The 18460-nt window shown below is 45.1% G+C and overlaps 1 protein-coding gene across 9 annotated transcripts in view; it reads left to right on the top strand.

Moving 5' to 3' along the window:
* The first annotated feature begins 5347 nt into the window (after positions 1 to 5347).
* SYTL3 (synaptotagmin like 3) overlaps positions 5348 to 18460 on the top strand; it is an 84050-nt gene continuing 70937 nt past the window's right edge. The window contains exons 1-2 of one of the 9 annotated variants that reach the window (XM_067701644.1): positions 5348 to 5943; positions 8472 to 8690. In XM_067701644.1, the coding sequence (XP_067557745.1) occupies positions 5834 to 5943; positions 8472 to 8690 (329 nt within the window). In that variant the 5' untranslated portion in view covers positions 5348 to 5833. The remainder of the gene's footprint in view (positions 5944 to 8471; positions 8691 to 18460) is intronic. The other 8 variants (XM_067701641.1, XM_067701642.1, XM_067701638.1 and 5 more) reach the window with 8 other exon arrangements.

The following is an 18460-nucleotide window of genomic DNA, read 5'->3' as shown; positions in this document are numbered from 1 at the left end:
TCATGCTTCCTGCTTTGGCAAGTAAACCCGCATGTTACAGTATTCACTGGGTTTCTCAACCCCAGCGAAACATTAAGGACCTATTTGCTGGGTGATGAGGGGTCACTAAAAACCAATGGGACCACTAGAAGGACACTTGAATCAGACAGAAAGAAGTCCGAGTCATGATAGAGAAATACACAAAGGAAAACGGGGTCATAATGAAGAAGCAATTTACTGTGCTTGTAAATAAGGAGAAAGTTCCTGAATTAGTTAGCAATTAATCTGGACCTTGAAAGATTAATAATAATAGTGACGATGATGGTACTATTACTACTACTATTAACTACAGTTAACATTTGTCAACGGCTTATTATATGCTCACCACTGTGATCTAAGTACTTTACGGGTAACAACACACTTAATCCTCAGAGCAACTCTAGGAAGTGGGTGTTATCATTCTCTCTACTTTATGGGCAAGGAAATTAAATCCCAAGGGGCTTAGGTAACTTGCCCAGCATCTCAGCAGTCAGTAAGGGGCAGAGCAGAGCTACTCACCCAGTGAGGCTCCAAACCCTGCTTTGCGGACTGTTCCCCTCACTGCCTCCAAGGAAATTAGATTTTGGTAGGGAGAGGCAAGAGCAGGAGTGAATGCACGGAAAAAGAAAAGTGCATGATGTGTTCAGGGAGCAGTCTCGGATGTGTCTAATTTGGGAGCATTGCAGCATTCTGTGGGAATTAAGGATGGAGGAGTAGGGAGGAGGCCAGATCAGCCAGGGTGAGAAAGGCCGTTTTGTAGTTTAGAACTCACGTGTAGGCGGTGGAGACCCTGGGCTCCTTTCCTGGGGGAGGAGTGACATATTGCTCAGTGGACTGTCCCTCACCCTAGAGATGTTCCTCTCCTTCCTCAGACCAGCTCCTTTTCTTCTCCCGGGCTCAGCCATGAAGATTTTCCTGTCCCCTCCGGTCACCAGTCTCCCTCTTACTCACCATCCATTCAGTGTTGTCACTCCTGTTCCCACTGGTCGGCTGCAGGCTAATGGACACAGCCAGTTCCGGACCCCATCAGTTGCTCCTGTTACCCACTTTGTGTTACAGATGCCATGCTCACACCTCGCTCCCTCATCCCAGCATAGGGCAAGGGACACGCCAACTGATTTTAATAGATTTCATAGAATTCTTTTACAGTCTCCACTTTTTGACTCAAAAACATCAGAGAGATCAAAGCATCCAACAGAGAAGTCTATTTGTTTTATCCATGTTTTGAAGAATATGAAAAATAATCCAGGGTGGCTTCTAGTTTCCTGCTAGCGTCGGTGACCAGAAATGGAATCTGTAAAGATGGACCTTAGCTTGCTAAGGCCGCCAGGTGGATGGAATGCTCTCTTACTTTCTTGGTATTTACCATGGGCGCATGCTGCTGGCTAATTAGCTCCATCTGCCACCCTAGAAACCTCTCTTGACTAGGAAAAAGTTCACTAAAAATAAATAAATAAATAGTTTTAAAAAAATAAGTAAATCATTGCCATAAGTCTGGGGCACCTTGTCTTGGATAAATAGACTATAGGCGAAGATTAGTTTTAGTGAATTGGGTTTGAGTGATTTGACAGGTGGATTACAGAGTCAAATCTCCAATTTGGCTGTTGATGTAAAACATAGAGGAATTCAAATGCCAGCCTACCAGGGATAAAGTGCAGAAAGAACTCCAGATTCTGTTCGAGAGGATTGAAAAGATGCCGTTGAAATAACTTGGATGATTGCTGTTGAAAGAGAAACTCTGAGCTCTCAGTTAGAACCTGGAAATCAGACCTGGAATTGCATAAGCAAATTTACACTCAAACGAAAACCCCAACACAGCTTAAAACAATAAAAACAACTGACCAGTCCTCTAATTTCCCCACCCCATTCTCCTAAAACCCAATAATATGTTGAAAAATGAACAAGAGAATGATATACACAGTTTAATTTGTAAGTGACCTGAGAAATCATTGGATTCTCTAGTTCAGTGGTTCTTAAACCCCAAGGACCCAATGCTCACCCTTTATAGGAAATATTTTGTAGTTCACCTTTTGCTATCTGGAATTGGAATTCATGTATAATATAATTTACCTACACCAATAACAACAACAACAATAATACGTCATTACTGTAATAAAAGAAGAAATAAAGGGGCAGTAAATTATAAGAATATAATATGTACTCATATATGTAAACTACATTAGAAGACACAGTGAAGTTGTCAAATGTTCGCATACATAGAATCACATTGACTAGAACATCTACAAATGCAGACCATTACCAGTATTATGGCATTAGTGATTCAAATACTACAAGCCATGCTGCCCTCGGTGATGCAACTCTCTGAAATGATAAACAATTTTTGTTAAAGTTCTAAATGAAACCAAGTACAGTCTTTCTTCAATTTACATAATAGTTGCATTCTGGAAAACTCAGAGTATGTGAAAACCCTGCAAAATATACTTTGTGTTTCTATGAGTTAAATTCTATTATCAGAAAATTATACTTTTTTCCTAGTTGAATTATCTGGTAAGATAGCCAACATTTGTATGGGAATGCAAGGTAACTCTTTGTCACTGTGACAACCAAAAGCACCCCACAAATATCTAGAGGGAAGCGTGGTACTGCCCCTACTGAAAAAGCCTGAACAAATCCAAATAAGATGCAGCACCTGTTCTTTCGATTTATCAGAACTATATACACCCCTTTGATTTGGGGTTTTGTTTCGTTCTGTTTTGTTTTGCCTTGGTTACTAGGAAGGTCAGAGATACAGCTAATGCTCAAGTACAGTGACTGTTTCACTGCAGGTTCCTGGTAGAAATCGTCGGCCCCTTTTCGCTCTGGTTGCTGTTTCTCTGACTTTAATCGTCCTCTCTGTGCTTTTATTGTGAGCTACATCATATTCTTGTGAGAAGTAGGATAGAGTGTAAATTACCAGTCATTAAGTCCTGTATCCTAAGCACCTGAACAGTGCCTGGCACTTGGGTGCTTTATCGACATTTACTGAATGAATGGGTGATGGATGGATGCTGGAAACGAGCTCAATTTCACTTTTCTGTAAATAGCAGTGGATGGCCACTAGGGGGAGGAAGAGCGCCCACTCCTCCCTGCAGAAGGCTCTCTGAAGCCACAGGCATGCGTTTGGTAGAGAACAGTAGTGTTTTTCAGTAACCGAATCCTGCATTTCTGGAATGGGTAGGGCCTTTCCCCCTGAAGGGGTGAACACTGAGTACTGCAGGAGCACTCTCTTCCAGCCCAGGGCTGCGTTGCTTCTGCTGGACAGCAGAGTCCAAAGGCCACAGGGAGAGAAAGCTCAGTGCATAGATCACATGTTTTGAGCCAACTACAAAAATCTTCATTTAAAACACTTGAGAATCAGACAAACAGGATAGTACTTGGCCTAGTAGTATGGTTAATAGGTTAAAATAAGAAAAAAGCAGGAAGAACCGAGGGCGTGATTAGAAGAAATAGGCTCATGACGTTGGTGACACGGTGGCTAGTTTGCACTTTACCACTTAGCACTTGATTACACGCTGTTTCCCAGCACTCTTCTCTTTTTTTGGCGGTACGCGGGCCTCTCACTGTTGTGGCCTCTCCCATTGTGGAGCACAGGCTCCGCACGCGCAGGCTCAGCGGCCATGGCCCACGGGCCCAGCCGCTCCGCGGCATGTGGGATCTTCCCGGACCGGGGCACGAACCCGTGTCCCCTGCATCGGCAGGTGGACTCTCAACCACTGCGCCACCAGGGAAGCCCCAGCACTTTCCTCTTTCCCAGAGACTCAGAGCCTTGGGGAGCTCCGTCTATTCATCTGGAAACGCGGGCCCAAGGAGGGATGTGGCTTTGACTCTGGTGGGGCTGGAGCCCCAAGTCCTTGTCCCTGTCTGTCCCTGTCATTTTCCCACCGTCTACATAGGACACCTTTTGGGAGCAGGCACTTGGGACTGCTTGGCTGGAGACCAGAGGCCGGGAGTGTCTCCTGGCAGCCCTGGGCTTTCCTACTTCTCATGCAACCTCTGCAATTTGGGTGGGCCACATATTTTAACTTTATCCTACAATAGAGAAACTGACAGATAGAGAATCCCTTAAGCCAGGGGTCCTTAGCCTGTAGGTCCATGACCTTGGACATGAAAAAATTTTACATCATTGTTTTCATTAACCCGTAACTAAAATTTAGCATTTCCTGCAATTATGAGTATAGGCACTGAACCACAGTAGAACTAGCAGGACTGGTGACTGCCACAAATAGAAATCACAGATATTTTTATGCCACATTGTGTGTTGCAGATATCTGAAAACGTTGTTTGCAATCATCACTACTCTGAAATTAGTTGTTAGATCACTGCTAGATTTCATGCATCAATGGACGCATCTATTACTATGTTATAATCTTTAAAAATTTCAGTATCATCGATTTCCTTTGTAATAATGTATTTTATTTTATGCACTTAAATACAGAAGCTTCACCAGATGACCAAAGATTAAGAATCTCTGCTTAAAGAAATGATTCCTTAGGGTTCTATTAACTTCTCATTCATTGATTTGCTATGAATCATAAATTAATATAATGTGCATTTCTGTTGCAGCCGAACAAAGGGAGTTTAGCTTCTAAAGAATTGAAAGGAAGTCTTATTACTAAGGAATCCATGTAGATTTGATAACAAAATGGCATTCTAGAAAGTGCATCAATGAGTGCTGCATTTTCTGCTTTTCACTGACGTGCATCTATCCAGTGCTTTATCAATTCAATGCCATCCTCTTGGTTGGGGGGAAGAACAGATTGAAGGTGATGTGTGTCCAACGTCACTGATGGCAGAAGAAAGTAGGAGGAACGTATGCAGAACCTGGCAACTAGCATTAACCAGAAACAAGACCCCGGGCATAAGGCAGCCACTGAAAACCATTAAAGACCATAGATAATGGGTAGATTGAGGTTGTGGTGATATCCCTTTATACATCCTTAATTGATTAAACAGTTTATTTTTGAGTCTTGAAGTTAACTGTAAAAATTACAGTTAGCAGTTGAGAACATGGTTGTTCTAATGTACTTTCAATTAGGATGATGTATGTTAAAGATAGACCTATATGCCTCTAATCACTCAAGATACAGAATTCATACTAGAAAAATTCAAGTGTGTAAGTTTGAGGCTTTTAGAAACACGAGAAGGCCAATTTAATAAAATTTAAAATCTTACGTTATCATCATGGCAGAAAATGCAAAGATCTGTCTGTGTAGAGCATTTTTTCTCTTCTGGACTCATGCTGCAGTATAGGTACATCAGCCAGGAAAAATGATGCCATTTTTATTGTCTTTTCTACAGGTATTGAACTGGCTGGGCTTTTAACCATCATTACTGCTACCTGTAAACATATGAAGGGGAAGGTTGACTTCTATAAGTCGTTGATACGCTTCTCACTGCTCTTCGTAAATTCCCTCAGATTGGGGATTACTTCTGCTTTGCAGAAATTATCTGCAGGGGGCTCTGCATAATTTATAACAATCTCTGGCAAAACCTCAGAAAAAAAGATATGCTTTTGACTTAGCCGGATGTCAGAGGCTGCGGCAGGACCCAGGGAAAAGGCTCCCCAGGTGGCATGAGGCTCTGGGAGCGACCATCCCCACCGAGGGACGGCCTCTTGGAACTTCCTTCTCCTGAGGAGTGTGACACAGTTAAAACGAAAGAAAAAAAAGAGCCACAAGCAACACAGCTGCCAATGAAATAGGAGAGGGATTGCTTTCAAAAGCACGTGGGACTCTCACTGGACTCTCTGAGCTCATCCACGGGACAGGAGCGGCCATGGAGTAGAACCTCAGCGTGGGTCTAAGAAGAGACAGAAATGGCCCAAGAAGTCAGCCTGAAGTCCCTCCGGGAATCAGAACGCGAGGTGATCCTCCAGGTCCTGCACCGGGACCGGGAGGTTCGAAACATAGAGGAGGAAAGGATACGGTATGCTGTCATTTAGTGGGTGGGATTCTTCCGTTTTTTTGGCTTTTTCTGCTTGCAAGCTGCTTCTACCTGGCGTATTGCTGCTTGTTGCCTACTCAGCTTCCTGTCTGACAAGAGTCGGAATGAAGGGCTATGGGGGAGGTGACCTTTGCTGTGTCACTAAGCTTCGGGGATGGTAAGGGAAAGAATGCCTTTTGTTTTTCCTTTAAAATAATGCCTTTTTTTGTGATGAGTTTGCTGTCTGTCAGCTTGTCCATTTGCCTACTTGGCAGGAATAATTCAAGGGAAGCTTTCAGGCTTCTCATACGCCCTTCAAGGGAAAGACCTCCAGCTAAGGGTTTTCCTAAATTATTTTTGGTGGTAACCGAAGGCACAAAGAAAGCGTCATAGAAACAGCAAAGCTGCTGGCATCCATTCCTGTCCTTTTCTTTGCTCTCTTTTGCTTCCCAGCCGGCTTTGAGGGAAGGGGAAACCTGCCCAGCCTGCTCTCCGACTGATCTGTCAACAGAGAGCCTCTTTCCTCTCTCTGAGCTCCGCGGGCTGTTGGACATGAGTTTAACACTTAACAAAGCAGGGCTGGGCGGGGTCCGTGGTTAGCTGTCATGCTGATGCTTTGTTTATCGATCGATGTTTATGGAGAGCGTGAGGTCTAGAGGGTAAGTAAATGGAATAGGCGTTTTGGTTTTGCTTTGTTTTTAATGGCAGAACTCCTTCAGAGTCTGCCAAGAAAAATAAACATATAAAATAAAACTTTGGACCACCAAATGTCTGGGAAGGAGCGAAAATTTCTGGTTAACTAGAAGGTACAATGTTCTTTTTCTACCCTCCTCTGTTATCCCAAAGCTCTCTAAGTGTACTGATACTTTATTCCACTAAAAAAATACACTGAACAAAATGGAGTTTTCTTTGATGATTCAAGATCTTACGGTGATTTAGAAGCACCGTTTTGAATATCAACAAAGTAACATGGATACTGTGGTAAAAGTTTTGTTACAAAGGGTACTGATTCTAGAGCAAATCCTGAAAGTTGGATGTAAGCTTGTTTCTTGGGGTTAGCTTCTCTTTTCTAAAAGTAAGTAACAGTAGGGCTTCCCTGGTGGCGCAGTTAAGAATCCGTCTGCCAACGCAGGGGACACGGGTTCAATCCCTGGTCTGGGAAGATCCCACATGCCGCGGAGCAACTAAGCCCGTGCACCACAACTACTGAGCCTGTGCTCTAGAGCCCACGAGCCACAACTACTGAAGCCCATGTGCCTAGAGCCTGTGCTCCACAACAAGAGAAGCCACCGCAATGAGAAGCCTGCGCACTGCAAAGAGTAGGCCCCGCTCGCCACAACTAGAGAAAGCCCGCGCACAGCAACGAAGACCCAACGCAGCCAAAAAATAAACAAATAGATTTTAAAAAAAAGAAAGGACATGAGAGCAAGCATTAAAAAAAAAAAGTAAGTAAATCAACTATACTCCAATAAAAATTAAAAAAATAATAATAGTAGGGCTTCCCTGGTGGCGCAGTGGTTGAGAGTCCGCCTGCCGATGCAGGGGACACGGGTTCGTGCCCCGGTCCGGGAAGATCCCACATGCCGCGGAGCGGCTGGGCCCGTGAGCCATGGCCGCTGAGCCTGCGCGTCTGGAGCCTGTGCTCCGCAACGGGAGGGACTGCAACGGTGAGAGGCCCGCGTACCGCCAAAAAAAAATAAAAAATAAAAATTAAAAAATAATAATAAAAGTAAGTAACAGAGACATTTCATAGAGTATTCTGGCTAATGATACCTCCTGGGGTCCAATGTAATGTCCCTTTGTACTAGGGCTATTGTCCTGGGGAAATAGGGACTGAAAGTAACTGACCACCCATAAAAAACAGTAGCAAAAGCATAGCATCGAGGGAGCTCAGCTTGGTGCTCTGTGATGACCTAGATGCGGGAGAAAGGCGGGGCGGGAGGTTCAAGAGGGAGGGGGATATAGGTACACATATAGCTTATTCACTTCATTGTACAGCAGAAACTAAACAACATTGTAAAGGAATTTTACTCCAATAAAAACATTTTTTAAAAAATTTATTCCATTAAAAAAAGCACAGCATCAGCTAAATAACTTTATTGGGGAACTTAAGACAATAGCAGGCATGTATACTGTATGTTTACAGGTCATTCCCTGCCTTGCATTTTAGAATTGATGCCATTTTCTGCATTTTTCCTCTTCTTTCACTGTCCTTGCTTGCTGTTATAATGCCCTTTGGGCACAGAGGGATGAACCTAGCCAGCCATAGTGTTTATGCTTTGCCATTTAATCCTCACAGCAACCCTGGGAGGTAAGGCTTGCACAGCCGAGAAAACCTCTGAGCCTCTGCTCCGAGACGTCGCAAGAGATCCTGGTTCACACAGCCGTGTTGGAACCTGGGGGTGCTGGATGCCAAAGCCCCTTCTTTCTCGCCATGGGTGGTGCTGTTGGGGCCCTTGCCATGTAGGAATTTGGCTGGCATCTGTCCTTCCACTCAATCGCTTCTTATCATTTAACTCTCTGGGCCACAGGAAACTGAAGACACACTTGCAGCATCTCAGGTGGAAAGGCTCGAAGAGCGGGAGCCAGGAGTACAAAGAGAAGTCCTGTGCCCGCTGCCGGCAGGCCCTGGGGCTCCTGCTGAACCGGGGGGCCGTGTGCCAGGGCTGCAGCCACCGCGTGTGCGCCAAGTGCCGAGTGTTCCTGAGGATGACCCGCGCCTGGAAGTGCACCGTGTGCTTTGAGGACAGGTGAGGATGGGCCAGGGAGCCTCAGAGATGGTCCAGGACAAACTGTTGACAAAGACGGCTGTCACTCCTCAAACTTAATCGGGAAATGTTTGCCGAGTGCTTAATATGGAGCTGCCTTTCTAGAAGTGGAAGTTACCGTAATTCAAAAATGCGTTTTGAGGGCTTCCCTGGTGGCACAGTGGTTGGGAGTCCGCCTGCCGATGCAGGGGACACGGGTTCGTGCCCCAGTCCGGGAAGATCCCACATGCCGCGGAGCGGCTGGGCCCGTGAGCCATGGCCGCTGAGCCTGTGTGCCCGGAGCCTGTGCTCTGCAACGGGAAAGGCCACAACAGTGAGAGGCCCGCGTACCGCAAAAAAAAAAAAAAAAAAAAAAAAAAAAAAATGCGTTTTGTTATATGAAAAAAGTTTTGTTGTTTTTTTTAATTTACAAAAGTTTGTTTGTAATGGCTGGGGATCAGTTAGCGTAGGAGTTAAGATTCCTTTCAATTTCTTAACTGGTTCATTTTGTTAGTTTTCTTAGAGCTTAATTTATCTCTTTGAGGAAAAGTGGAGTGAACTGTAACACAGAGAATGTTAGCGTGTCCCGTGCAGCTTTATCAAGGCCTTTTTTTTTTTTTTTTTAAACATCTTTATTGGAGCATAATTGCTTTACAATGGTATGTTAGTTTCAGCTTCACAACAAAATGAATCAGTTATATATATACATATGTTCCCATATCTCTTCCCGCTTGCGTCACCCTCCCTCCCACCCTCCCTATCCCACCCCTCCAGGCGGTCACACAGCACCGAGCTGATCTCCCTGTGCTATGCGGCTGCTTCCCACTAGCTATCTACCTTACGTTTGGTAGTGTATACATGTCCATGCCTCTTTATTGCTTTGTCACCGTTTACCCTTCCCCCTCCCCATAGCCTCAAGTCCATTCTCTAGTAAGTCTGTGTCTTTATTCCTGTTTCACCCCTAGGTTTTTCATGACATTTTTTTTTTTTTCTTAAATTCCATATATATGTGTTAGCATACGGGTCTCTTGTAGACAGCAAATATATGGGTCTTGTTTTTGTATCCATTCAGCCAATCTGTGTCTTTTGGTGGGAGCATTTAGTCCATTTACATTTAAGGTAATTATCGATATGTGTGTTCCCATTCCCATTTTCTTAATTGTTTTGGGTTTGTTATTGTAGGTCTTTTCCTTCTTTTGTGTTTCTTGCCTAGAGAAGTTCCTTTAGCAGTTGTTGTAGAGCTGGTTTGGTGGTGCTGAACTCTCTCAGCTTTTGCTTGTCTCTAAAGGTTTTAATTTCTCCATCAAATCTGAATGAGATCCTTGCTGGGTAGAGTAATCTTGGTTGCAGGTTTTTCTCCTTCAACGCTTTCAATATGTCCTGCCACTCCCTTCTGGCTTGCAGAGTTTCTGCTGAAAGATCAGCTGTTAACCTTATGGGGATTCCCTTGTGTGTTATTTGTTGTTTTTCCCTTGCTGCTTTTAATATGTTTTCTTTGTATTTAATTTTTGACAGTTTGATTAATATGTGTCTTGGCGTATTTCTCCTTGGATTTATCCTGTATGGGACTCTCTGTGCTTCCTGGACTTGATTAACTATTTCCTTTCCCATATTAGGGAAGTTTTCAACTATAATCTCTTCAAATATTTTCTCAGTCCCTTTCTTTTTCTCTTCTTCTTCTGGAACCCCTATAATTCGAATGTTGGTACGTTTAATGTTGTCCCAGAGGTCTCTGAGACTGTCCTCAGTTCTTTTCATTCTTTTTTCTTTATTCTGCTCTGCAGTAGTTATTTCCACTATTTTATCTTCCAGGTCACTTATCCGTTCTTCTGCCTCAGTTATTCTGCTATTGATCCCATCTAGAGTACTTTTAATTTCATTTATTGTGTTGTTCATCGTTGCTTATTTCATCTTTAGTTCTTCTAGGTCCTTGTTAACTGATTCTTGCATTTTGTCCATTCTATTGTCCATTCTATCTCCAAGATTTCGGATCAACCTTACTAGCATTATTTTGAATTCTTTTTCAGGTAGACTGCCTATTTCCTCTTCATTTGTTAGGTCTGATGGGTTTTTATCTTGCTCCTTCATCTGCGGTGTGTTTTTCTGTCTTTTCATTTTGCTTATCTTAGTGTGTTTGGGGTCTCCTTTTTTGCAGGCTGAAGGTTCGTAGTTCCTGTTGTTTGTTGTGTCTGTCCCCAGTGGCTAAGGTTGGTTCAATGGGTTGTGTAGGCTTCCTGGTGGAGGGTACTAGTGCCTGTGTTCTGGTGGATGAGGCTAGATCTTGTCTTTCTGGTGGGCAGGTCCACGTCTGGTGGTGTGTTTTGGGGTGTCTGTAGACTTATTATGATTTTGGGCCGCCTCTCTGCTAATGGGTGGGGTTGTGTTCCTGTCTTGCTAGTTGTTTGGCATAGGATGTCCAGCACTGTAGCTTGCTGGTCGTTGAGTGAAGCTGGGTGCTGGCGTTGAGATGGAGATCTCTCGGAAATTTTTGCTGTTTGATATTATGTGGAGCTGGGAGGTCTCTTGTGGATCAGTGTCCTGAAGTTGGCTCTCCCACCTCAGAGGCACAGCACTGACTCCTGGCTGCAGCACCAAGAGCCTTTCATCCACAGGGCTCCTTAATTTGGGATGATTGGTTGTCTTTTCAGGTATTCCACAGATGCAGGTACATCAAGTTGATTGTGGAGCTTTAATCCGCTGCTTCTGATGCTGCTGGGAGAGATTTCCCTTTCTCTTCTTTGTTCTCACAGCTCCCAGGGGCTCAGCTTTGGATTTAGCCCCGCCTGTGCGTGTAGGTCGCCGGAGGGCGTCTGTTCTTTGCTCAGACAGGACAGGGTTAAAGGAGCCGCTGATTCGGAGGCTCTGGCTCACTCAGGCCCGGGGGTAGGGAGGGGCACGGAGTGTGGGGCGGGCCTGCGGCGGCAGAGGCCGGCGAGAAGTTGCAGCCTGAGGCGCGCCTGTGCGTTCTCCCGGGGGAGTTGTCCCTGGATCCCGGGACCCTGGCAGTGGCGGGCTGCACAGGCTCCCCGGAAGGGCGTGTGGCTAGTGACCTGTGTTCGCACACAGGCCTCCCGGTGGCGGCAGCAGCGGCCCTAGCGTCTCATGTCTGTCTCTGGGCTCCGCACTTTTAGCCGCGGCTCGCGCCCGTCCCTGGAACTCTCTCAAGCAGCGTTCTTAATCCCCTCTCCTCGTGCACCAGGAAACAAAGAGGGACGTAAAAGTCTCTTGCCTCTTCGGCAGTTCCAAACTTCTCCCCGGACTCTCTCCCGGCCAGCCGCGGTGCACTAACGCCCTGCAGGCTGTGTTCACGCCGCCAACCTCAGTCCTCTCCCGGCGCTCCGACAAAAGCCGGAGCCTCAGCTCCCAGTCCCGCCCGCCCCGGCGGGCGAGCAGACAAGCCTCTCGGCTGGCGAGTTCCGGTCGGCCCGATCCTCTGCGCTGGAATCTGTCCGCTTTGTCCTCCGCACCCCTGTTGCTGTGCTCTCCTCCGCGGCTCCCAAGCTCCCCCACTCCGCCTCCCGAAGCCTCCACCCGCGAAGGGGCTTCCTAGTGTGTGGACACTTTTCCTCCTTCACAGCTCTCTCCCGCTGGTGCAGGACCCTTCCCTATCCTTTTGTCTCTGTTTAGTTTTTTCTTTTGCCCTACCCAGGTACGTGGGGGGTTTCTTGCCTTTTGGGAGGTCTGAGGTCTTCTGCCAGCGTTCAGTAGATGCTCTGTAGGAGTTGTTCCATGCATAGATGTATTTCTGGTGTATCTGTGGGGAGGAACGTGATCTCCGCGTCTTACTCTTCCGCCATCTTCCCGGAAGTCCTATCAAGGCCTTTTGAAGGAGGCACGCTGACCTGCACTGGACGCTCTGCTCAAGAAATGGGCGTGCTTTCTGTTAGTGATAGCGGGAGTCTACATTCATTCTAATCTTTTGATGTTGTGAGGTTTTAAAATATTTTAAACATGGAATTGGCATTTTTGAAAATGATAAAGCATATTTGTGGCGTGATCTCACAGCGTCCGAAGCACGAACAGGCTGGTTGCCAATCCCTTGGAAACACGGGGAGTGTTTCTGCCTCTTGTGGGGCAGCGCGCACAAGGACATCACAGAACTTACGAGAGGTAGATATGTTCGTCTGGTGTGAACCTAGGAGAGGAATCAGAGACTGAGATTTGAAAACAACTTGTAAATATTGCTGCAGGTGCGTGAGTGCCCCGGGGGCTGAGACTGTGAGAGGTGCTTACACAGTGTGGGCACAGCAGCTGGGTTTTCTCTCCCCCTAAATCGGGAGGATTGTGTCTGTGGGCATGTCCTGATATTCATCTCCTTAAACTTCCCATCCCTTTGCAAGGCTTAATGTATTTCAGTCAGTCATTCGAAGGCAGGTTGTTCAACCAGATTTCCTTGTTCCTAAGCTCCCCCTCTCTGAAGCAGCACGCCAGGTCACTCCCACGTGGTCAGAGTTATCTCCGCACATCTCGCGTTTCCTCAGTTTGTGAAGCCGATGCCCTGCAGGCTTTTCTCAGCTTGAGAGGGAAAGACCAAGATTTACTGTGAGCCGCCTGGCCCGCACTTGTGCTCAAGCAGGCCTGGGCTCTTGAGAGAGGAGGAAAGGTCCTAAGATCTCCAGTCAACCATATATATTTGGTCGATAAACACTAAGGATAAACACTGCGTCGTAAGGTATTAAATTCTTCAGCACTTTTTCTTCATCTAGTGGTTAGCTATAAGCCACAGGGTTATAGGACAGGGGCTGAGGCAACCTCCCAGGAAGCTGGCCCCGCTGAAGGCTCTGCCCTGGAGGGCACCATGCCCGGGGCATTGTAACTTCACCGCTCTAAGCTCACGAAGCGTGATTTCTGAAACCCCAGCCTCCTTATGTTGAAATAAGGATGCTTTCCAAAATATCCAAGATGACTGCGTTGCTCTGAGTGAACCGACATAGGAAATCGCTTGGGGAGAGAGCTAAGTAATTTATAACCCAACTCCCCCCCTCCCCGCCTACTTTCTTCGAAGCTCTCTGCTCTCTCTCTCTCTAGTTTTGTCCACGCTGGGCTGCCTTCCAATCCTGGGGCCAAACCAAAGAAAAGGCTTGGGAAAACTTGAGGGTAGACGATAGTCACAACTGAACTGGGTCCTGGACAGGTTTTTGACCCTATCATTTTCCTCTCCCTGCTTCTTCCTCAGCCTGAGACTCATTCCTCGAGAAGTGGATCTGCTGTGGGAACAGGAGAGAAAATAGGTTTTAAAGTCAAGAAAGAAAAAGCTCTAGGGTAGCAATTTAAAAAAGCAAAACCAATGTACAGATTGCTGCAGTCAGGGCCAAAGTCCTGTGACCAGCACTGGCCTTGGGCTTGTGTTGAGGGTCCAGGAGACACCTGAGGTTTCTGCCTTCTGAGCAGGTTTTCTGCTGAGGACCCCAGGAGCTCAGAGGAGGGAGAGGCGAGGGAGGGCTGAACTGGATCAAGGTGACTTCCCAGAGCACCCAGGTGGGAGCATTTCTGCAAGCGGGTCGGGATTAGAGAGGGAGACAGACATTGTCCGGGAGAGGGAATGTCGTGGGCATGAGAGTGGACCACTCACCGTGTGGGAGGCTGTGTTAAGCATTTCTTGACACCAAATGTTTTATTTAAATCTTCAAACAATCTTACGTGACAGCTACCACCGTTATCCCAATTTTATAGGGGAAGAAACGGAGACTTAGAGACACAAGGGAGCCCAAGGCCGTGAGGTCAGTAAGCCTAGAACCAGGTCTCCAGAGTCCCGTCTCTTCTTTTTGTTTTAAATCACTGTGAGTGATCCAAAATTATTATTTTTTTTTAAAGTTTATGCTTATTTTTATTTGCAAAATTTCTTTGACACAATTCCATAAACTAAAGGAACAGCAAATTAAAACTGCAAGTAACATGATGAGTTAGAAAGTATTGACTCACAAGATTCATATCCTAGTACCAATTTTGCAAGTCAAACTAAGTGTGTCATCTTAAGTCACTGCATATGTCTTATTCTGCCATCTAAATCTAACACATGTCACAGAGTCAAATTAATTCATATCTAAATCTCCATAAAGTTTTAAACTTTTGAGAGTTTCTTTTTTATAATTTAGGAGAATGATTTATCGTGGATATAAAAGTTCAATTCAACAGTTATTGTCTTTCACTGTAAAAGACCCTGGGAGAGTCATACATAATAATCAAAGCTGAGATTAGTATGCAATTATGTGCCAGCCATTGTTCCAAAATGCTTTACTTTTACCAAAATTATTTTTAATGGTAAAAATGAACACATACAATCAAGTAGAATATTACAGAGTCATTAACAATGTGATGCTCTGTTAACAGAGATGCATACCAGCTGTTGTGAATTTCAAGAGCAGCTTATCAAACCTTGTGGTACACTTTTCTTTCATTTTAAAAAAGATACATAAACAAAATTATCTGGAAGGATATATATCAAAGAAATGATTCTTTCTCTCTCTTTTTAAATTTCTAAGGTCCTTGTTGTTTTATCTCTTTGATATATCGTAGTGTATATCTGTTAATCCCAAACTCCTAATCTATCCCATCCCTTCTTGATCTCCTCTCTCTCCTGCCTTCTGGGAGACTCGCCCGGAGGGACGGGGTCTTAAAAGCCACTCGGAAGAGTTTGGATTGGAGGCTGCAGGAAATGGGGTGTGAGCATACGCACTTTGCCAGAGGAAAGCCAGGTGAAAGTCTGCCTGCATTCTGCAGGACAGACTCAGGAGGGGAAGAGGAAGGTGAATGAAGCAGGTGGAAGTCTTTTCAGTGAACGAGGTGTGAAGGGATGAGGCGGGCGGCAACAGAGATGGGGAATGTGAGGGAGAGTTCAACAAAGGGGTGATTGAACTTGGTCATAGGGGATGAAAGAGGGAAAAGTGAAAAACAGTTCTGTGGACTAGCAAAACTGATAGCTCTTCATGCTTAACTGGAAGAACCAAAGGAAATAGAGAGTAAAAGAGAAGCAACAGAAAGAACTAGGTAAACAAAGGCAAGTCGGAAAGGACTTAGAAGGGAAGGTTGGTTGAAAGTTGCTTCCAGTGATGGGGGCCGTGTGTTATCCTTAGCAGGAGCCATCAAAAGAGGCGTGATTTGGGAGAAGGAAAGAAGAGAGAGTCAGATTCCTAGAATTTGGAAAATGTCATCTTTCAAATTTCAGACTGATACTCCCAGTATTTTCATAATCTCATGTTTCGGTAAAACACCGAATCACCACTTTATATCCACAAGGCAAATAACTAATGTATGAGAATAGAATAATTCCAAATCATGATTGTAAATCCTTCTGCCCTTCAAGTGAGGAAAAGGTATAACTCTATAAAAGATTGAAAAGAAATTGAATGCCAGGTACGGTTTAACAGATTTGGCCAAGGAAGGATTTTAGCTTGGTGCCAAGGCTAAAGGGACATTCTTCTACTGCTTCTCTTTGTTTCAAGACTTGATTTCTTCTTTTTTCTAATCTGATTTTTAGCACTGTCGATAGGAACTATGTTAATTTGTTTCACATGAAAGAGTACATAGACAAGTTAAATATACTGAGTAAAATATTTCACATAGCTGTACATTACTAAATTTTCAAAAGGTTAGCCATAAATTTTCAAAAGGTTAGCCACTAAGATTAATTTCACAGAGAAAAAGCCTTTTGTTCTTTGAAATACAGCTTTTTCTTCTTAGCTCTGATTTGGAGATAGCATCTGTTTTAGTTCTCACGAGAAAGCTTGGTTGTTTCACGTGGTGTAGGTACACTGCTTTCTGTGGGAACAGGACAGATGATGATTACATAAAGGATCGTGATATTCTTTTTATCCGTTGGCCAAATGAGAGTAAGGATTACCTAACAGCCTTTGAAGCCTTATGTTACCAAACATCTAGTTAAAAATGGAAATGTATGGGATACTTTTTTTTTTTTTTTTTGTGGTACACGGGCCTCTCACTGTTGTGGCCTCTCCCGTTGCGGAGCACAGGCTCCAGACGCACAGGCCCAGCGGCCATGGCTTATGGGCCCAGCCACTCCACGGAATGTGGGATCTTCCCGGACCGGGGCACGAACCCGCGTCCCCTGCATCGGCAGGCGGACTCTCAACCACTGCGCCACCAGGGAAGCCCTGTGGGATACTTTTTGAAAAAGTTTATTTTTGAAAAGCTTATTTTGTGCTTACTGAAGGGAATGTTTACACAGTAGTTTGAGTATCATTTTTATTGTTGGTGTTGAAATTTCTTCTGTGGTCAGCACTTGATTAGTCATGGCAGGTCTTGCTTTTAAAGCCTTTTTGAGATGAGTAAGCTTTCCATACCCTTGAGTTCATGTTCAAAGTAGTCAGCTCACTCAGTTCAGCTGAAACTTTTCGCCCTGCAGGAAGGTCAGTGCCAGGAGGCCATTTTCCCAGTCTGGCACTCAGCATGGTGGTGAAGTGCTGCCTTGGTTAAAACTCTGGGCTGAAATGTCCGTGAGAGTTAAGGATACTGGGGACGTAGGGATACCAGACAGGCTTGTACGTCCTTTCCAGTCACGTGTTCACAGGAATTTCTACAATAACAGACCCACGTCCATAGATCAGACCAAGAGCGCATCCTAGTGCCGAATAGAAGTCATGGGTGGATTTACCGATTTTAGATGATTCCACTGCTGCACTGTTTCATGGATGCAGGTATCTTTGAGACCATGATTTCCCAGTTCGCAGGTCCTTTATTCTGATTCATTTTCAGTGAACTGAAGTGTCTCTTCAAAGATTTTTCTTCCTAGAAGAGCACGTGGGTGGCATGTGTCCTAAGCCATTGCCTATCTGAGGATGCCTTCGGTAGCCTTTTCTCATGAGTAAGGACCTCACTGGCTTTTAAAGCTCAAGTCCCAACTTTTCATCTCAAAGTTCAGTTAATGTGTTATCGTTGTCTTTTGGAATTTAATGTGACAGACGTTGGAGACTAGCTTTATTTTTCTTTCTTTCTTGATCACCTGGATTTTATGTACTAGAAGCATATTGGTTTTTTGCTGGATCCTTGTAATTGAAAACAGTTTCCAGTACATGCCTGGGTCCGAGTCTCTCCACACTGATTTTTATGGAAGAAGGAAAGTTCCTTTGAGCTGCCTGTCTCTTGGATTTGCTGTTTTGTTTTTTAAAAATTACCTTTTACTGTGGCAAAATACACATAACCTAAAATTCAGCATCTTAGCCGTTGCATGTGTGCAGTTTAGTGGCATTAAATACATTTGAAACCATGGGTAATCGTTAGTCAAATCCATTTCACCGGTCTCCACTAATTCATTAGGGTCATCTACAAGACTCACATGCCCTCCGTTATTGTCCTCAACAGTGAGATGTTTGCCACAGTTGTTTTCCAGGAACTTGGAGTCAGCTGCGTCTCGTTTGAGCTGAACTGGTTAAGACTGGCCCAACCCTCCAACTGGGCATGCGCAAGCGTCCGGGCAGTGACCTTTTGAAGGCAGAGGGCAGAAAACTCCACCCTCAGGTCGTGCTGAGCTCCTCCATCTTCCCATGTGCATAGACCTGTAGCCTAGTTACTGCGCAGAAGGGCGATGACCCACCTTATTCCAATCACCTTTCCCCACGCTCCCCACGCTCAGACCGCCCTGCTTCTTAATTACTTCATCCCATAAATGCCTCGAGCCCCTTGCCCTCCAGGAGGTGGATCTGAGGTCTGTTCCCTGTCTCTGCGCTGTTTGCTGCTAACCTCAGCGTCCCGGCGTTTCGGCTTGCTGCGCGACGGGCAAACCAACTCGGCTAGGTAACACGCCATCCGTTTCCAGG

The sequence above is a fragment of the Pseudorca crassidens genome, chromosome 13 (genome assembly GCF_039906515.1).
Source record: "Pseudorca crassidens isolate mPseCra1 chromosome 13, mPseCra1.hap1, whole genome shotgun sequence".
NCBI lineage: Eukaryota > Metazoa > Chordata > Mammalia > Artiodactyla > Delphinidae > Pseudorca > Pseudorca crassidens.
Note: the sequence above shows the minus strand (reverse complement) of the source record. Positions and strands in the feature narration are given on the sequence as shown.